The 20,751-nt window shown below is 56.6% G+C and overlaps 2 protein-coding genes across 3 annotated transcripts; both read right to left on the minus strand.

The window, feature by feature from the left end:
* Positions 1–428: 428 nt before the first annotated feature.
* LYNX1 (Ly6/neurotoxin 1) lies at positions 429–14,081 on the minus strand. Of its 2 annotated transcripts, none has more exons than XM_032254703.1 (4): positions 14,072–14,081; positions 1,481–1,649; positions 1,172–1,273; positions 429–864 (listed from the first exon to the last, which is right to left on the minus strand). In XM_032254703.1, exons 2-4 carry the CDS (start codon positions 1,530–1,532, stop codon positions 668–670), a joined length of 351 nt encoding a protein of 116 aa, XP_032110594.1. In that variant the 5' UTR covers positions 1,533–1,649; positions 14,072–14,081; the 3' UTR covers positions 429–667. The 2 variants fall into 2 exon arrangements, with proteins under 2 accessions (XP_032110594.1, XP_032110592.1); XM_032254701.1 differs by lacking the exon at positions 14,072–14,081 and adding an exon at positions 2,669–2,891 and having other exon boundaries at positions 1,481–1,669.
* A 2,643-nt stretch (positions 14,082–16,724) lies between these two features.
* LY6D (lymphocyte antigen 6 family member D) lies at positions 16,725–18,317 on the minus strand. The gene is made up of 3 exons (XM_032247608.1): positions 18,237–18,317; positions 17,384–17,482; positions 16,725–17,252 (listed from the first exon to the last, which is right to left on the minus strand). The coding sequence occupies exons 1-3, from the start codon at positions 18,286–18,288 to the stop codon at positions 17,032–17,034; spliced, it is 372 nt and encodes a 123-aa protein (XP_032103499.1). The 5' UTR covers positions 18,289–18,317; the 3' UTR covers positions 16,725–17,031.
* Between the last annotated feature and the right edge of the window lie 2,434 nt (positions 18,318–20,751).

Consider the following 20,751-nt stretch of genomic DNA (forward strand, 5'->3'; position numbering starts at 1 on the left):
GGACCTGGAGAAGCCTCTGCAGCGTCGGGGGTCTTGGGGGCCTGCTGAGGCAGAGCCGCCCCCTCCCCTGCGAGGGGTGGCTCCCAGGCGGCCGGGCAGCCTTCCCAGCACGGGGACGGTGCCCAAGGCCTTCCTCCCACAGCCGGGTCCCGCACCCGCCCGGCAGCTCCTGGCCTCACGAGGAAGCATGGCAGCCGTCCTCCGCCTGGAAGAGCTCTTCCTCCTGAGTCCCCCCAAGTTCCTCGTCTTCCCCTGCCCCAGCGCAGCGTGGGCAGGTGGAGGCAGGGACTTCCCGGAAGGTGGGCTTGGTCACAGCATCCATCTGCTCAGTGCTCCTCGCCTGACTGGGACCCTCCCCATAAACAGCACTGCGCCAGAAGCCCCCAGCCCTGGACAGGCAAGGGGCTGAGCCCACCAAGGCCAGACGCTTTTGGGACCCCACACATCAGCCTTTAGGAAGCCAAAGGTCAAGGCCTGGAAGTGAGGTCACGTGGTGGCTGGGGAAGAGGCGGCTGGGGTCAGGCGTCCTCTTGCCCACAGGCCCAGGTCCTGGGCATGGCTGAGGAGTTCTCAGGGAGGGCGGAGAGTGAGGCAGGGCGAGCGGGGTGCGAGGGTGCAGCCGTGTCTCCCGAGAGCTTTGTTCTTGACTGGGTCTGCCTGGGGGGTTTTAGAGCAGACCCCAGAGGGTGGCCAAGAAGATGGGGGCCAGGGCCAGGGTCGCTGGGGCCGCAAAGCCGGCGCCGTTACAGAGGTCGTATTGGCAGCAAGAGGTGGTGGACGCGTGCTTGGAGTAGCCATCGTACACAGTCTCGAAGCAGCTGGGTACGCAGGACTTGCTCACCTTCATCCTGGTGGGGGTGTAGTCTGCAGGGTGGTGGGTCGGTGAGCCAGCTCCCCGTAGAGGGTTGGGGGCACAGACGGCCCCACCCAGCATGCAAGGCCATGAGGGGAGAGCCCTCAGCTTGGAGCTTCACGACAGGATCCGGGGACAGGCCTCCTTCCTCAGGAGCCGACATGCTCAGGGGCAGAGAACAGGCCTCCTTCCTCAGGACCCAACATGCTCAGGGGTAGAGAACAGGCCTCCTTCCTCAGGACCCAACATGCTCAGGGGCAGGGCAGAACCTCCTCCGCATGCTCCCCAGGCAGGGCCACGCAGGGCCTCCAGACTCACAGGTGCGCGTGGTCATGCAGTAGGCAACCATAGCTGGGCAGCGCATGGGGTTGAAGCAATTGTCTCCGTTGTAGGCACACACATGGCAGTCCAGGGCCTGGGCTGGGCCGGCAGATGGGCGGGAAGGGAACAGGGGTCACAGAACAGGAGAGTCCCCTACTCCGGACACCAGAGCCCAGCCCATCACCTTCCCCAGGGCAGGGGCTGGAAGGAGGGGTGGCTGCTGGGATTTCTGGCCTCTTTCCCTACTTTCAGCCCACCTACCCTCAACATGGGCCTGTCCATCCCTCTGTCCTTTGGCCATCTTACCCACAGGTAGGCCCATGAGGGCCACCAGGAACAGGGTGAGCAGGGGCGTCATGGCTGCAGGCAGGAGGGCAGCGTGGAAGTGGGGAGGTGGACAGCAGACAGCCCTGGATCCAACTCAGGGTGGTGCACGGAGTACGTGGTGCTGGGCCTGCCTCCCACAGCTGCCAGTCTAGAGGGAGTGCCACAGTCCTACACAGCGGGGGGCAAAGACAGGCGGTCAGTGCTGGGCCCTGACGGACCCATGGGGGCCTGGGCAGGGATGAGGGTGGGCAGAGGGGCCACCCAACTCAGTGGGTGTCAGGGAAGGTTTCCCAGAGGAGAAGACACTTGGGATCGGACAGGAGGGGAGAAGAGGTCAGCTCATTCCAATCAGAGAGCAGCACCTGCAAAAGCTCAAAACAGCCTGTAGTGCTGGACAGGGGAGGGATGGGAGGAGGATGAGGGGCAGTGTCAGAGAAGGAGTGGGGGTGGGCAGTGCTAAGGGGAGGCAGAGGGGCCTTAAATACCAGCCCCAGACAAGGGCTTTACCCAGGGGATGGTTGCTGCAGAGGTCCTATGGGAACTGGTCCTCGCCCCTATCCCACACAGGGCCCTGGGGACGGATGACTGGCCACGGCAGGACTGGGCCCGAGGCCTGGGTCTCTTCTTGCTGTCTCCCTCCCCTCTGCTCCTGGGGTGTCCCTACTTGGTGCCCCTTCTTTCAGGAAGACCTCCAGAGCCCTGATTAGGGCTGTCTGAGTCCTTGGCCCCTGCAGAAGCTCCCCAGCAGTGATGAGCTGTGCCCAGCTTGTGGGGAATGCATTTTCAGCGCCCCCCGGGAGGCAACTTGGGCCAGACCGGAAGAAGCAGGCTGGGTCTGGTGTTTGGAATGGGGATGCCTCCTCTCTGGAAAGAGGTTTACAGCGGGGAGGTGGGGGTTGGATTATGATTCCCCATCCCCCGCGGGGATACTCAGCCGTCGATCCCCGTCCTGGAGGACTAAATTAGACTTATCCTGTCCTGAAAACAACAAATCTGTTTTTCATGACACATTTGCCAGGCCAACCCCAGGATGCCAAAGACCAGAGTCGGGCGAGGCCTGCGGCTCGGAGCTTCCCGCCCCCTCTCGGAGAGCCCCGCCCCAAAGACTGCAGTCCCGGGTCGAGGGGAGGGCTCTGGGCGCGAGCAGAGCTATTAGGGTGACCTCACCTGTGACCTTCACCACCTTGAGGCACCGCCGCGCCTGCGAGTCCCCGCGGCCGCTCGCCAGTAGGTGCCTCCCTCGGTCAGACTGTACGCGCGTCTGTGTGCCCCGCAGCAACGGTGCCGCATCGCCAGATGCCCACCGCAGGCCCAGCCCCAGTCCCGCCCCCGGAACGACCCGCCCAGAGAGAGCTCCCCACAGGCCCCGCCCCGGCCCCGCCCCGGCCCCGCCTCCGTGGCTACGCACCAAGCCAAGCTCACCGCAGGCCCCGCCCCAGCCCCGCCTCCTGGGCACCCATCCAGCCGTTACCGCAGGCCCCGCCCCTTCCCCGCCCCTTCCCCGCCTCCCGAGCCAAGCACCAACCCGAGATCACCGCCAGCCCCCGCCGCGGCCCCGCCTCCTGGGCCAGTAACCAAGCGGAGCTTACTGCAGGCTCCGCCCCCGCCCCGCCTCCTGGGCTACCCACCAAGCGAAGCTCACCGCAGGCCCCGCCCCTTCCCCGCCCCTTCCCCGCCTCCCAAGCCAAGGACCAACCCGAGATCACCGCCAGCCCCCGCCGCGTCCCCGCCTCCCGGGCTCCTAACCAAGCCGAGCTCACTGCAGGCGCCGCCCCCGCCCCGCCCCCGCCCCGCCCCCGGACGGCCGGTTCGCACGGCGAGCGCTGGGACACCGACGCCGGCCCGGGAACCTGGATCTCCAGCAGAGGCCGTGGGGCAGTGACTCCCCGGCGACCCTCAGACCCACGTGTTCTGCAGGGACACTGCGCAGACCATCTTCACCCGGACCCGCGGCAGCCCAGCCTTCCCCGCAGCCGCCTCCGCCCGCTCGGTCACGCCGCGTGGCTCGCCGCCCCCGCCCCGCGCTCCTCCCGCGCAGTCCCAGCAGCTCCGGAGCAGGCGCCCTTCGCCCGCGGGGTCCCTGGCGCCGCCGCCTCGCTGCTCCTGGCCTGCGCCCGCTCAGCCTCCACGCTGGTGCCCCCTAGCAAAGCTGGAAGGCAGCCCCGGAAGGCAGCCCCGTGCTGCGGGGTCCTCTCACCATCATAATGCTAATGTGAATAATTATCTTTACATTAAAGACTTACATTGTTGGTTCTGTTTTTGGCAAAATGTAATAGAATTTCATGGGTCCTAAAGCTTTCATTTTTTTCCAACGTGAGAAAGAAGATAAAACATTTTCTTTTCTCATTTTTTACTTTAAAACATTTTCACGGGCCTGGGGTGCAGAATACCCCATGTCTGCTGGGCAAGCGGGCTCTGGTTCCGGGAAACTCCTGGGTCCCGACACACTAGGCCAGTGGGTCGTTCTGTTTGCCGAGAGGTAATGCGCGCCCTAGCGTGCCAGGAGCCAGGGAGAGGACAGACAATAAAACCAGCAGACGTTCCAGAATATTCCCACCAGAATATTCCCACCCGATGGAGCTCACACTCTGGTGGGAGAAGAGGCGTAAAATGAACAAACAGGTCAGAACCGGAGTGTGTGGCAGGCTTCAGCCTCAGACCGCTATGAATTAACCCTCCAGCCTTAACTAAATACGAGGCCAAATACACAAAACAACGCGTTTTTAGCCATAACTCAGCAGTGGACGGGCAGCACAGGGCAGTGATCCCTGAAAGAACCGACGCAAATGAAGTGAGCTGCAGGATGGGGGCAGGGAGGGGCCTAGAGAGAGCCCAGGGCCTCCGGATGAGCAGAGTGGAGCATCCTGGCAGGGCGGCTGAAGTCACAGGACAGGAGGCTGGAGAGGAAAGAGCAGCGGACAGGGGAGGAGGGAGAGGCCCAGAGGCTTCCCTGAGTCCTTAGTGCAGGACCAGTTATGGCAGCATTTGAGGAACCTCCCCCAAAACATGGAAGGAACCGCTGGCAAGGAACCGTAAACAATTCCCAGAGCTCACCCTGGTGGGAAGCGTGCTCCGGGGTGCAGGGGGAGGAGAAGCCCATCGTGCACCCGCCATCCAGCTGTGGCCTCAGAAAGGAACCACCTCAAAGGCCAGTCAGATCAGCCCCAGGCTAAAGACCAAATTCAGCCCAACCAGCAAAGCATCAATGCATGCCTTGAAAGGATCTGTCTCCAAGTAACTTAATTGCATCCAAGAAAAAAACCTTAAAATTATTTAAAAGAAGGCTGGGTGCCGTAGTTTAGGCCTGTAATCCCAGAACTTTGGAAGGCTGAGACCCGCAGATCACCTGAGATTGGGAGTTTGAGACTAGCCTGATCAACATAGAGAACCCCCATCTCTACTAAAAATACAAAAAGTTAGCCCGGCATGGTGACGCATCTCTGTAATCCCAGCTATTTGGGAGGCTGAGGCAGGAGAATTGCTTGACCCTGGGAGGTGGAAGTTGCGGTGGGCGGAGGTCATGCCATTGCATTCCAGCACTTCAGCCTGGGCAACAAGAGTGAAACTCCATCTTTATTTAAAAGAATACAAAGACAGCCCCACTCCCATCAATACAAAATTCATTCAGTAAAATGTCTGACATCAAATGCACGTCACCAGGCATGCAAAGAAACAGGAAAATTGGAGCCACATGGGCAGAAAACATGAGTCACACAGATGAAGTCTTAGTAGGCAAGCATGTTAACACAGATTTTGTGGGTTTGAAAAGCATGAACAATATGATGGGGGCATAGCAGTTTTAAAAGACACAAATCAAACTTCTGAAAATGAGAAATAGGTTTAATGTGAAAAATGCACAGTGTGGGATCAACAACAGATTACAGACGACAGATGAGTGAACGGAAGAGCAGCATTAGAAACTACTAAGAAGGAATCACAGGGCCAGGGGCGCTGGCTCACACGTGGAATCCCAGCACTTTGGGAGGCCAAGGTGGGCATATCACATGAGGTCAGGAGTTCGAGACCAGCCTGGGCAACATGATGAAACCCCATCTCTACTAAAAATACAAAAATTAGCCAGGTGTGGTGGCACATGCCTGTAATCCCAGCTACTTGGGAGGCTGAGGCAGGAGAATTGCTGGAACTCAGGAGGTGGAGGTTTCAGTGAGTCAAGATCACGCCACTGCGCTCCAGCCTGGGTGACAGAGCAAGACTGTCTCAAATATATATATGTGTGTGTGTGTGTGTGTGTGTGTGTGTGTGTGTGTGTGTGTGTATACACACACACATACATATACACACACACACATATACATATTTACACACACAATAAAATAAAATAAAAATATAAAGGAATCACAGAAGAAAAGCCAAGACTGCCAGTGCGAACAGAGCCTATGGGAGCTGCGGGCTGCTCTCTTGTGGGTAACACCCCCCATGGGCACCGAGGAAGGAGAACTGCAGACCCCAGGCACAATTAGTGCCTGAAGTATAACTCACTGCTCACTATATCTACCTTATATATAATCATCACTATATCTAGCTTATATATAATCATGCTTAGTCCCATATAATCTTTCTATATAATCACATAACTTACTGCTTACTATATCTACCTTATATATAATCATGCTTAGTCCCATATAATCTTTCTATATAATCACGTAATAACTCACTGCTTACTATATCTAGCTTATATATATAATCATGCTTAGTTACATACAATCTTTCTATATAATCATATAACGGATGTAGTCGGAGCTGTACTGACACATTTAGTGCTGATTTGTAGAATCCTTCCATAGAACCACATAGTAGTCTGTAGTACGAGGAATGCCTAGAGCAGTCACAGAACAGAAGCAGTACATGGGAAAACAGGCAGACCAGGACGAGAACCAAAGACCCAGGCAGTGGTGTCCCTGCCTGAAAGGGCACACGCTGTATGGCAGGCTTCGAGCAGGAGCCTCTCCTGATAAAAGAGTTGTAGTACCATGCATCCAGTTCCTGCGGAAAGTAGACCTCAGGCCTGAGATCCTGGAAGTAACCGAGGGAGAAGAACCCCTCTGTGTGACCAGTCACGGCGGCTGGACACCCCGTCAGTCTTTTCTCACTTCTGTGCTAGCTCAGATCATCCTCCCGTAAATATCTTAAGAGAAGAGCACAAGTCTGTCAGCTCCCACTGCATTGGCTTACAGTATCCTTCTGTTAGAAACCCTTTGAAGTCTCAGCCTGCAAATAAGAAGTGTTGTGCACGACACCTGTTGCACACAGCCCACCTCCTTGCCTCGGTGACCTTATGGGGGTGGACCCCTTTTCTATACATGACCCTCTACTACTGCGCACGGCACAGCCCCCTACTGTGCACGGCCCACGTCTCTGCCCAGGCGACATAATGGGGTGGCCCCCTTGCTTGTGACTCATGTGATTGTGATTATATATGCCCTATCACTAAGCCTGTAGATGATGACCTCTCTCACGACCCTGCCCCCTGCTTGTACCTAATATGCAGATGCTTCTGAGCGTTCAGGGCCTCGCCTGTCTCTGCTCATAGGCAGCATGGCCCCCCGAGTCCAGATACTCTTCTCCAGTTCTTCGGTGTCCTGTCTCTACCTCTCGGATCCTGCGGACACCCCATGACCCTGTGGGGCCAACAGCCCTGCACTCTCTGTGTGCCATTAGGGTCACAGAAGAGAGGAAGAAGGGACAGGAGCAGATATGCAGGAAACAGTTGCCAAGATGTTTTCAAATTTGCCGCAAAGCGTAAACCTGCAGAACCCAGGGATTCAGTGAACAGCTAAGCATAGAAATATGAAGAATGCTGCATCAGAGAGTCATCACCCAATTGCTTTGCACTATGACAGAGAAAAAAATGAAAAACAGACATTATGTACAGAATATTCTTGTCAGTAACAATCCCAGCTGGGACAGTGAAGCAGCGTTCAAAACACAAAACAAACAGAAATTCCACCTGTCAATTTGAAATTACAGGTATTGATAGACTTACGACCTATGCAACTTACGACCATTCGACTTTACGACCACAATCGCTAGCCACGACTGCTCCACATCTGGCAGCGCAAACGTTGCCTAGCTGGGCGTACGACAGTGCGGACCAGCTTCCGGCAGCACTACCATCTCCGCGTGCACCATTTCAACTGTTATCCCAGACTCGGTACAGCAATTTGTGTTTTGTGTCTTGGATATTTTTCATCGAACCCCTCCCAATAAACTTCTTATGCATTTCGAAGCAATGGACCCAAACATCGAATGATTTGCAAGGATTGAACGGATGGCGCACGATGTGTTTCATCCATATTGTGAAATTTATGAAGAAAAAAAGAAACATACAATTCAGACAAAGCTCATCATGTTTATGAAAAAACCAACTCCGGTAACCCCAACTGCTGCCTCAGATGACGACATCAATGATCCGCAGCCAAGCACCAGCGGCCAATAAAATGTTTCGTACATGTTTATATATTTTGATATGTTTTGCAATTGGGAAAATGTTTCCTATGGTATTTTTTACACCTGTATTTTGTATTTTTGTATGCACCTGTATTTTGTCATTTTGTATGTTCTGCAAATATTAAACCAGTTGTACTGGTAATGCAGTGTTTTACTTAAACCTGCCGAATGTAAAAATAAGAAACAAAATGGTGTAGAGATGATACAAATGGCATAAAATGAACAAAGAAAATTATGATATATAACAATAATTAAAGAAAATTATGACAAAATATGACTTAAAGATTTTTATAACATCATTTCACAGTACTGTACATATAGCCTACTCGACTTACAACCAAATCGTGTTACGACCGGTCTGTCGGAACCAATCGTGGTCGTAAGTCGAGCACTAGCTGTAAATGCCCAGCATAAATGAAGGTGAATCAAAGACTTTTTCAGATGCGTAAAGGCAGAAAAGGTGCAGCACTGGCAGACAGGCACTGGAAGAAACGTGAAGGCAGCGGCTCCCAGCCTTTTTGGCACTGGGGACTCATCTCGTGGAAGACAATTTTTCCTGGGACTGGAGGCAGGGGGATGGTTTTGGGATGGTTCAAGCACGTTCCATTTACTGTGCGCTTTATATCTATTATTATGACATTGTAATACATATTGGAACAATTGTACAACTCACTATCATGCAAGATCGGTGGGGGCCCTGAGCTTGCTTTCCTGCAACTAGATGGCCCCACCGGGTGTGATGGGAGCCAGTGACAGATCACCAGGCATTAGCTTCTCATGAGGAGCACGCAACCTGGATCCCCCGCATCTGTAGCTCTCAGTAGGGTTTGCCCACCTGTGAGAATCTAATGCCGCAACTACAGATGACGCTTCCCTTGAACACCCGCCCACCAGCCACTCACCTCCTGCTGTGGGGCCCGGCTCCCAACCCGTCTTTGACCAAGGGGTTGGGCACCTTTGTGTTAAAGGAAGGTCGTTCAGGCGGACATATGGATCTACACCAAGGACTAAAGGATACCAGAAACAGGAACTAGAAGGCAGTTTTTTTCTTACTGTTGAATCACGTTAAAAGTTGACTACCTAAAGCAAAAATAATAACAATGTGTTAAGGAATTTCTAGCAAATGTAGAAGTAAATTAGATGATAATAGTAGCACAGGCTGAGCACCGTGGCTCGTGCCTGTAATCCCAGAACTTTGGGAGGCGAAGGCAAGTGGATCGCTGGAGCCCAGGAGGTCAAGACCAACCTTGTCTGGGCAATGTAGAAAGACCTCGTCTCTACAAAAAATACAAACAAATTAGTGGGTGTGGTGGGACACATCTGTGTGGTTGCACCCAGGAGGTGGGTGAGAGAATTGCTTGAGCCCAGGAGACGAAGATTGCAGTGAGCTGTGATCACACTACTGCACTGAAGCCTGGATCTTATCACCACATAGATTGTAGCATAGTATATCTTAAAATGAATAAAACATTAGTACAAATTGACCAGGAGAGAGACAATGGAAGTTCACTGTTGTAGATTTATTCTACTCTATGTGAAATGGTCTACTATTTCTTGAAGGTAGAGTAGTAAGTCAAAGGTGTATGCCAAGACATTAAAGTGTCATTAAAAAATGACAAAGAAAAAAGCAAAAATCAAAGAGCTCTGGTTAATGAATCAAAGAAGGTGATGAGATAGAATCATTTAGAAAAACACATGTTGCCGGGCTCAGTGACTCACGCCTATAATCCCAGCACTTTGGGAGGCCGAGGCGGATGGATCACCTGAGGTCAGGAGTTCGCTCCTGGCCAACATGGTGAAACCCTGTCTTTAAAAAAAAAAAAAAAAAAAAAGTTACAGAGACTACAGAAGAGGAGAAAGGAAAAAATAGTGAGGCAAATAGCAAGATGATATATATTTAAACCCAGCCACAGCAAAAATGACACTATGCCATCTAAACACTTAAATTAGCTGAGTGGGCAGTGGCTCACACCTATAATTCCAGCAGTTTGAAAGGCCAAGGCAGGTGGATCACTCAAAGTCAGGAGACTGAGACAAGCCTGGCCAACATAGTGAAAACTCCCTCTCTACTAAAAAACACAAAAATTAGCTGGGCATGGTGGTGGTGCCTATAATCCCAGCTACTTGGGAGGCTGAGGCAGGAGAATTAATTGAACCTGGGAGATGGAGGTTGCAGTGAGCTGAGATGGCACCACTGCACTCCAGCCTGAGTGACAGAGTGAAACTCTATCTCAAAAACAAACAAACAAAAACACCTCAATTAAAAACAGAGATTGTCAGATTGGATAGAAAGAGAAACAGCCAAGTATATGCTCTCATCAAGAAACTCACCAGACTTATACAAACACAAATAAGATAAAAGTAGAAAGATGGAGAAAGATATACTATGCTAACATCAATTAAAAGAAAACAGGAATGACTACATCAATATCAAAGTAGGTTTAAAGCAAAGACTATAATCAGAAATAACGAGGAAAATTAGTGGCCAGGTATGGTGGCTCTCACCTGTAATCCCAGCCCTTTGGGAGGCTGAGGGGGAGGATTGCTTGAGGCCAGGAGTTTGAGACCAGCCTGGGCAAAACAGCACAACACTATCTCTACCAGAAAGAAAGAAAAGTTAAAAAAGAGGGACATTACCAAATGATAAATTGATCAGTTCATGAGGAGGTCTTAGCAGTCCTAAATATTGTAAAGTTTATTCTCTGTAGGTTTATTGCCGAGTTAAAAACGAGGAAACTGAGGCCAACACAAGAAAATTAGATGCCAATTTATTCAGCTCCCGGGCGAGGTTCTGTGGCCCCGGGGAGAGGGGCCAGGGAAGTCACGCCTGACTCCTCTCAGGAGTGGGGTTTTATAGGGAATGAAGGCCTTTGATTGGATTTGGAGAAACAGGATGTGGACGGGGTGAGCTGCTATTGGTAGGTAGGTGGGATTTCCAGTGAGCGGGCCAAGTGCCGAGTGCAGAGGGGATTTCCAAGACAGGCTAAGTGCTGAGTGCAGAGGGGATTTTCAAGGGTGGGGTTGGGTGCCGAGGGCAGAGAGGATTTCCAAGGCGGAGGTAGATGATGGGCATATTCTGACAATGTAATTTTCAAGAGGGGAGGGAGATGGGCGTGTCCAAACTCCCGGCGAGGCAACCAGCCTTACAAATATGTACACACCTAGCAATGAAGCTTCAAAATACACAAAGCAAACAAAACATCTGATAGAACTGAAAGGCAAAAAAGAAAATCCACAACAGAGGTTTCAATTTCAAATTGTTGAAAGATTTCAAAATAGACAAAAAATCTGTGAGGATGAAGACAGCATCACCAGTGAACAAGACCAACTCCATATTTATAGGACACTCCACCGCACAGAAGGGAACACACCTTTATTTACCAAGAACATCCACCAAGACAGACTGTATTCTGGGCCGTAAAACAAATCTTAGTAAATTTATAAGGATTAAAATCATACAAATTATTTGCTTGGACTACACTGGAGCTAAATTAGAAATCAGTAACAGAAATCCATCTACAAAATCATCAAATATTTAAAAGCTGTGTAACAACGCATTTCTAAACAACCTGTAGGTCAAAGGAGAAAGCAGAAAATGTTTCCAACTGAACGAAAATGCAGACACAATTCATCAGAGTCAAGGGATGCAGCTGAAGTGGGCCCTGGAGGGAAAGTTCCCACTAATGCTTCTTTTAGAAAAGAAACAGAACTAAAACTTCTTTTAGAAGAGAAGGAAGTTCTCCGAAAAAACCACCTAAACTTTCACCCTCAGAGACTGGAACAAAAAGAGCAACTCAAACCCAAGGTAAGCAAAATAAAGAAAATAGCAAAAATAAGAGAAAAAAACAAGTGAGGTAGAAAAAGAAAACAGAGAAAAATCCATGAGAGCAATGTTTGAGAATGCCCCTCCAGGAGGAAGACCCTCCCCAGTCCGGCTTGTCCATGGCGAGACCAGAAAGAGGACCTCTTGCAAACCAAAGCTAGCTCTCTGTGGGATCTGGCTGCCCAGGCTGGGGGTTAAGGGAGGCTCCTGGGCCCCCCTGACCTGGCCGAATAGTGCTCCTTCCTTTCTGGTGGAAGCTGAGGCCTGACTGGACGATGAGGAGAGCAGGTGGAGCTCTTGTCAGAGGACCTGGTCAGAGGACCTGGTCAGAGGACCTGGTCAGAGGACTCTGTCAGAGGACCTTGTCAGAGGACCTGGTCAGAGGATCTTGTCAGAAGACATGGTCAGAGGACCTTGTCAGAGGACCTTGTCAGAAGACCTGGTCAGAAGACCTGGTCAGAGGACCTTGTGAGAGGACCTGGTCAGAGGACCTGGTCAGAGGACCTTGTAAGAGGACCTGGTCAGAAGACCTGGTCAGAAGATCTGGTCAGAAGACCTGGTCAGAGGACCTTGTCAGAGGACCTGGTCAGAAGACCTGGTCAGAAGATCTGGTCAGAAGATCTGGTCCTGGTCAGAGGACCTGGTCAGAGGACCTGGTAAGCTGCTTTTGCACAGTCTCCCTGAGAGCTGCCCTCTGTCTGGACACTGTGCTTTGACTGTTTTTAGCATTTCCACTTTTAAGACACAGAAAAAATTGTATCCTGGTGATGGGCCAGGAGAGTCAGCCCTCCACCCCTTGACAGGGTCAGTGCCCCACCCCTGGGTGCTGGCTGAACTTCAGTGACTGTGCTTTGGGGTCCCACCCCTCAGTCCTGTGCCCAAGACATCTCCCTGCAGGTCCTGGGCTTGGGATCTGGCAGAGAGAGCTGCTCCTTCAGGGGCTCTTGGGAGGAGGGGCTGGGGCTGTCAGCCCACTCTGGCCGGCTGCGCTGTCCTCACCTACAGGGTTGCAGGCCCTGTTCGGGGCTGCGGCCTGACAGGGTGGCTGGGGCTGGGACTGGGGTCAAGTTGTGTCCAGGACATTTGAGGAGCTGTCCAGCAGAGTCACAGAGAAGCAGCCTGGGGGTCAGGAGACTCAGCTAGGGACACTTGGAGGTGCAGGGCAGAGGGCAGTGAAGGCCCAGGAGCCGTGACTGTCCTCGGGCTTTGCCTGGAGTCCTGCCACCCCCAGTCCCACGGCAGCCTGGCCCTCTCTGGATCCTGTGGGTTGGCTCCCACTTCTGGGCCTTTGCCCAGGGCCCACACACAGCCTTGCCCATTGTAGTGGGGAGACCCCATAAGCTCTGAGGCAGGAGCAAATGGCCTCAGCCTATTTCCATATACATACTGAAGAAGAAAGTAATTACAAATATAAACGTAGTAGTTATTAGTTATTCATAGGTGATCTTAATTCCTTTACTAATGCCTATCAGGTCGGAAGTGTGAACCTGGGGTGACATTGTGAAATGAATGACACTAAGGCAAGTTGCTCTAAGCCCTCTGTCACACCCGCACAAGGGCTGCTGGAGGGCACCTTGGCTGTGCGGCAGCGCCAGCGCCGGGAAAGTGCCCGCTGTTTAGCCAGCTAGGGAAGGAGACATCCAAGATGGCCGAGATGTCGCCTTCCTGGGGAAGTTGGGTAAAAACTCCACTTCTCCAGGCTCTTGTGGTGAGGCCTGACGCTGTCAGGAGGCCCACAGACATCTGGGGCTTAACTGTCCGTATGTGACACTGTGCTTCAGCAGTCACGTTCCATGTCCACTCTCATGTTCTGCTTCTGCACCTGGTTCTGTTCTGCTTCTGTTCCTTTTGTCTTAGAAAAGATAATCAGTAATCGTCATATAAATCCTAATGTTTCAGTTCTTTCTTGATAAGTATGGAAAAGGTGCCGATGCATTATGCTCCTTGCCTCACTTCGGGTGCCAGAAATTCCTGAGCCCCCACCTGAATGACACGCGATGTACTTGACCCTATCACTGCCACACACTATCCACCCTGCCCCCAGTGTCTGACCACCAAGGCCATGCCCTATCTACCCCACCCCCAGATTTGCAACTCAATAAAAGTGAAAGTGTCCTGTCTGGCATTCTGGGCCACTGCTGGTCTCCGCGATCTGGGTAGCAGTGGACCGCTGGGCCCAAACTCTCTTTTCTCTATCTCTGTGTCTTGTGTCTTTTATTTCTACAATTTCTCGTCTCCGCAGCACCCGGGAGCGGCTCACAGAGCCTTTAAGGCTGGACCCTGCAGCCCCTGCTGCCTCTGTTGTCCCTGTGCCGGCCGCCGCTTTGCGAAGTCTTCCCTGACCCACAACGGAACTCCCTCCCTCTGTCCTGGAGTTTGTGGCCACAGCCCCGGCTTCCTGACTTTCCAGGTTGGGAGTGGTGAGGGAGGTGCCATTCCCTCCTGCCTCCAGGCTGCCCTGGGCACAGAGCCTCCCTTAACGCCCAGCCTGGACAGCCAGATCCCACAAGGGCAGCCCTGGCCACCCCGTTCCTGAAGCGGCTGGCCCTGGCCCTGACGAGGATTCCTGCGGTCAGCCTGCAGGGAGGTGGGCAGGAGACGCTTTCCCTCGCCCAGCTTTGGTTTCCCCACACGGAAGTGGGGATGGGTGGTCTGCAGCCTGGGCGCTCCCACTCCTCTGCTGTCTGCCTGACTCCCATGCCCAGGTCCCTTCACACGCCCTGTCCTGGGCACTTGGGGACCTCCAGGCTCCTGTCGAGAGTGGGGTGGAAAAGGGCACAGATGGGGGCATGAGCGGCACTGGCCCGGGAGACGGAGGATTTTCCCTGTGCCCGTGCCCCAGCACCCGGCTCTCCGGTGGCCACCAGAGGAGGCTCTGACTCAGGCCTCACCCCAGGAGTGTGTGCAGGCCCTCCAGCATGGCAGCACTCAGGGGAGAAGGGACCCCTTCACCCCGGGTCATGCTCCTGAGATGGGTTCAAGAGCCTCCAGAGAGGCTGGCTTGGCACACCCCAGGCCCAGCCCCAGCCTCGGAGCCATGTGGGCACTGACTACTCACAGCCACCACCCAGGGCAAGTTCAGCTGCCTGGGCGGACCCCCATCCCTGGGAACCCAACACCCCCTTGGCCAGACCTCACCAGGGTGCAGTAGACTGGGCGGGGAGCATGACTCAGGGAGTGCGGGCCAGGCAGGGTCGCCCAGAGGCAGGGAGGGTTCCGAGCCCATTGCAGGGGTTCTGGCTGTATTTCCGGTACAAGGCTGTGGCGTGGAGTGAGAGGACTCCCCCAGCAGACGCCCCAGCAAGGAGCCTTTTCCCTCCTGGAGAGGGCCAGAGGCTCCCGAAGGCTGGCCCCGAGTCCCGGCAGGCTAAGTCTCAGGCCTCACTCAGGTCAGAGCAGAGCTCTGCCTTCCCCAGACCAGTTCCCTCGCAGGCCTGGCCTGGGAATCCATGGTGGCCGAGCCCCCTCTGGCCCTGGCTGGCCGATCATGGCATGGGTGGCGGCTGGTGAGGGGTCAGCGGTGCTCCCTGGCCCCGGGTCCAGGCACTCAGCTCTTTGTCCCTGGCACCCTGAGGCCAGCACTATCACCAACCCCAGTTCCAGCCGAGGGCAGGAGCACGAGGTGGGTCTGGGCCCCGGGAGCGCAGGAGGGAAAATGGGAAACGCCCGCAGCCCTGCGGTGGCCGGGAGGAGGGCTGAGGCTTCGCGGGAGGCCAGGGCCACCACTGACAGCCACGGGCGGCAGATGGGGTGCTGGCGGCCTCAGGTGGGTGCCCAGTGGAGGAAGACGGAGGCCCCGGGGGGCGGAGTGCTTTGCCTGGGGTCTCTGAGTCAGGGCAAGAAGTGACCCACCTCGGTCACCCTGGGGAGGTGGGGACTGGGTGTGGAGAGAGGGGATCCCAAGTGGGGACAGTGAAGCTCACCCAGACCCAGGCCTGGGTCACAGTGCCCTGGTTGACCACTGGTCAGGCAGCCCTCCAGGGTGGGGTTGCACCGTGTCCCTGGGTCCCAGGGGAGGCAGGGTGGACACATGTTAAGAGCAAGCCTCCCCACGTCACTCTCCACCTCCGACAACCATCCAGCACCCTGCTCGCCCCCAGGCCCTCGGCTGGAACTGGGGTTGGTGATGGTGCCAGGGACAAAGAGCTGAGTGCCTGGACCCGGGGCCAGGGAGCACTGCTGACCCCTCACCAGCCGCCACCCACGCCATGGTCGGCCAGCCAGGGCCAGAGGGGGCTCGGCCACCATGGATTCCCACGCCAGGCCTGGGAGGGAACTGGTCTGGGAAGGCGGAGTTCTGCTCTGACCTGAGTGAGGCCTGAGACTCGGGGCCAGCCTTCGGGAGCCTCTGGCCCTCTCCAGGAGGGAAAGAGCTCCTTGCTGGGGCGTCTGCTGGGGGAGTCCTCTCACTCCACGCCACAGCCTTGTACCGGAAATACAGCCAGAACCCCTGCAGCGGGCTCGGAACCCTCCCTGCCTCTGGGCGACCCCGCCTGGCCCGCACTCCCTGAGTCATGCTCCCCGCCCAGCCTACTGCACCCTGGTGAGGTCTGGCCAAGGGGCGTGTTGGGTTCCCAGGGATGGGGGTCCATGGGACTTTTCCTGGGCTGTGGCTATGGGACATGGCTCCAAGGCTGGGGTTGGGCTTAGGGTGCACCAAGCCAGCCTCTCTGGAGGCTCTTGAACCCTGGTGTCGGGGCATGGCCCAGGGCGAAGGGGTGAGGGGGCGCCTTCTCCCCTAGGTGCTGCATGCGGGAGAGGCCTACAAAACTCTGCCCTGTGCTCCTATGCAGGCCTCACCCCAGGGTGCCCTCCACCTCTGGGGCTTGGCTCCATGACTGGCCCCAGGGAACATGTGCTGGAGGCTCAGACCTGTGTGGCCTGATGCCCGCCACCAACCCCCTCTGTCCCAGAATAGCACACACAAAGACACCGGTTTAAATCCTTTATGTCCATGCAGAGATTTGAGTAGAAAAATAAACAGCAAAAAAACAGTTTGAAATGTGGTGATCGGTGGGGGGGTGCGGGGAGGCTCCCGTCCTCCACCCTCCACGCGGCAGGGGCTGCATTCTCTGCGGGGTCTGTGGGGCCTGCCCTGAGTCATCAGCACTCCATGCCCACCTGGACCTGGCCCCAGATTTTCGGGGAAGTCCCCAGCCTGGGGCTCCTGGCACCCCCATTGTGGCTGGGGAAGGGAGAAAGGGAAGGAAAGGCAGGAGGGGCATTCCCTGGGGGGAGGTCACAGGCCTGGGGCGAAGAGGAGGGCCAGGAGGCCCAGGGCCAGCCCCAGGCCGAGGGCGGGGCGGGTGGGCGCCGCGCTGTGCAACCGTTCATTGCACAGGTCCTCCTGGCAGCACTGGGTGGAGCCGGCGCCGCTGCTGACCTGGCCTTGCTGGGTATGGGTGGACATGCACGAGTCCATGCACTTCTTGTTCACCAGATTCCCGCTCAGAGGCTCCACTGGGCACAGGTGAGCATGGTCAGGCCCGGCGGCCGCCTCTACCCCCCACCCCCTGCCCACCTCCCTGCTGGCACCCCCATCAGCCAGGGATGTCCCCCACCCCCGGGGCGCCTGGACAGAGGCTGCTCACCCGTGATCACGGTCGTGCAGTATCGAGCGCTGGCCGGGCACTCCTTGGGCTCCTTGCAGTTGCTGGAGCTTGTGCACACATGGCAGCGGAGGGCAAGGGCTGTCGGGGGCGGGGCGGGGGACGGCCGAGCACGGGACTCAGTGAGGCCTGCTCCACCACCCGCGGAGACCCCTCCAGGACAGAGGCCTCCACTCTCCATGCTGCCCTTGCCCTGGGCCCCCAACCCCCGGCCCTGGGCCCTGTCGGGGCGAGTGCCCTGAATGCAGCCTCAGGGGACCTGTGCTCAGGCTGGGCTGGCTGGGAAGAAGTGTCCTGACCTGGCCCTGTCTAGGGTGTGCTGCCGGCCTTTCCTGCACGGCCTCAGGCAGCTCTGACTGTGCCGAGGGCAGCCTGCAGGACCCTGGTTGCTGTCCCCCACCCCGGTGGCTGTCCTCAGGGTAGACGGCCGTGTTTCTGAGGGCCTGACTGAGCCAGGGCCTGCCAGCTTGGCTGCTCTGAGCCTATGAGAAGAAGGGCTCGGTGGCCTTTGGGCTATCTTAGGCTGTGCTGGGGGAGACCTGGCGACTGGGTGGGGCTGGTGGCAGCCCTCCCAATGAGAAGCATCTCTAGACACCCCCTGCTCCGCTGACTCAGGGTCCGTGACTCCAGGAGTCAATTCTAAGATCCTCAGATTCTGAAACATTGTACACAGGGTACTCCGTTAGGTTAAGATGATGGCTCCCTGCTGTTTCAAAGGTGAAGAGTTTGGCACACACAGTGCGGGATTCTCTGTGCCTAGAGGTCGTCAGCTCCAGCCTCCTAGTATTTGGAGGCCAGAGTTGCGCACCCCCCCTCCCTTGGCTCAGCCCCTCACCTGGCCCCGCAGCCATGGCCAGGGCGGCGACGAGCAGCAGGATTGTCCTCATTGCTGGCACTGTCAGGGAGCAGTGTGGGTCCCTGCACGGCTGGGGCCTTATAGGCATGGGCTGGGCGGGGCTGAGCAGCCCGCCAGCCGGCGGGATCCGCAGGGCCCTGTGCAAGCATCGGCCCAGGACTGGCACCCGCCCCACCCTGTCTGGCCCACGCCCACCAGCCTGGCTGTCTCCGGGCGCTGCGCCTGCTGCCTCCCCAGGCAGGGGTCTGCCCCCACAGCGGGCCCAGTGGTTCGTTCCTTCCTGGCTTTGCTGTTCCTGCTTGGCCCAGTCCCCTCTGCCGCTCGCCTGTGCTGGGCAGCAGCCAGCTGTGGTGTGGAGGGACCCACAGAGACTTGCCTTGCCCCTGCCCTGGCCAGGCTGATGGTGAGTGGGAGCGAGAGAAGGAGGTCAGCCCTGGGCCCAGCCTCCCACCGCTGCTGCCACATGGCTGATGAACAGGCACCAAAAGGGCTGGGCCAGGGCAGGGCCTGCTGCAGGGAGGGTGGTCCTGGGCTGGGCTGAGACTCAGGCTCTGAGGAGCACCGTGCTTCCTGGGGCCAGTCAGGCCTGGGCTGGAGACCGACCATCTGCCCCTTCCTCCCCCATCTCTCCCTTGCTGAACCCCACATCACAATGCTGCAGATCCCAGTAAATGTCTCCTGAGAATGCTCCTGGCAGGGCTCTCCCTGACAGTCCCAGGACCTGGAGGACCTGCCCACAGGAGGGGCTGTCCGGTGGTGCCTTTGGAAACCAGGAGGGGTGCAGGCAGGAGCCCCTGGGGCAGCCCCACATTTGCATCTGGTGCCAGGCTGCTGGCTGGTGCCAGGCTTCCTCGAGTGAAGTTTCACTCTCCAAGGCAGGTGACCCAGAGGTCTATGCCCCCGCCCAGAGAGAAGACGTCTCCTCCAGCTCCAAGTCCCTGCGTCCATGGGGTGCAGTGAGAGGCATGGGTGGCTTTGGGGAAGGTGCTTCCAGGGGCTTGGGAAGCAGAGCTCAGGGCTTGGTGACAGGGTGGTGACTTGGTGGGCATGGCAGGTGGGGAGGGTGACTCACTGTGGCCAGGGGCATGAGAGCTGCTGGAAGAACAGGTTTGGGATCCCTGTTGGGCCTGGTGGCACTGGAGGGTCCAGAATGTCAGGTGGCCTGAGAGTGGGGTCTAAGTGTGGGGCAAGGGGGAGTGGGCTCCCCACGCCTGGGGCTGGAGGAGGAGGGCCCTGCACATCTAGCTCAGCCCCGTGGGATGCCTCAGGCGTCACTGTGGCTGCGTCCCTGCCAGGCATGGAAGCCACAGCAGGTTTCAGTTCTGGGGGAGGAAGGCCTCTGCCCTGATGGCGCTACTCACGAGGATGAGCTGCCCATGCCAGGTGGTCCTAGCAAAAGCATGAGCAGTGGCCCCACGCACGGTTCACCCTCAGGAGGCGTGAACAGCGGCCCCCCGCACGGTTCACCCTCAGGAGGCATGAACGGCGGCCCCACGCACGGTTCACCCTCAGGAGGCATGAACGGCGGCCCCACGCACGGTTCACCCTCAGGAGGCGTGAAGGGCGGCCCCACACATGGTTCACCCTCAGGAGGCATGAACAGCTTCACCCTCAGGAGGCATGAATAGTGGCCCCACGCGTGGTTCGCCCTCAGGAAGCGTGAACAGCAGCCCCACGCATGGTTCACCCTCAGGAAGCGTGAACAGCTTCACCCTCAGGAGGCATGAACAGCGGCCCCATGCACCATTTACTTTCAGGAGAAAGTGTGTGATTCTGATGCCAGGAGCCCTTGGACAGCGGGGAGCTTATGGGCACAGTGCAGTCAGGGAGGGCTTCTTGTAGGCAGTGACCTGACTAGAGCCTCAGAGCCAGGGGTTGGAATGGGGAGAAGAGCCATTGTGGTCCCTCATGCCAGTCCTCGCCCGGTGCCTGTTTGCTGGTGAGGAAATGAAGGTCAGAGAGTGCCAGGCAGGTACGGGCATGCCCCTGAGTGGGGCAGAACCTGGTGGGGTCTCAGGCACTTCTCACCCTCACCGCCGGCCCTTCCCCTCCCCCCTCTTCTGTCCTCTAGCACCTGGGCCCTCTCCCCACTCCGCCCCTCCCATTCACCCCTTGGAGCTGGGGCCCCGGACCTGGTGGCTGGTACCATCAGGCTGTTGGCAGCAGGAACGACACCTGAGATTGGCGATGAAGGAAACTGGGGCAGGGAAAACCACCGCTCCGCCCCCTCATCCCTGCAGGCTGCACCCTGAACCCAGAAGCCCAGCACGGGAGCAAGCCCAGCGTGGGGACAAGCCCAGGCCTCTCTCTGGAGCAGAAGTTCCTTGCCTGTGACCCTTCCCCCAGCTTCTGCCCCCTCTACCTCGTGCTGGGCTCCTAGGACCACGCAAGGGTATGGCGGCCCAGAGAGGGAAGCGCCTGGCTCAGGGCCACATAGCCCGCTACTCCAGCCTTCCAGGACAGCAGTCCCCGGCCCTGTCCTGAGTGGGTACCC

This window comes from Sapajus apella, unplaced genomic scaffold, assembly GCF_009761245.1.
Source record: "Sapajus apella isolate SASKATOON/1434 unplaced genomic scaffold, GSC_monkey_1.0 scaffold3, whole genome shotgun sequence".
In the NCBI taxonomy this organism is placed as follows: Eukaryota; Metazoa; Chordata; class Mammalia; order Primates; family Cebidae; genus Sapajus; species Sapajus apella.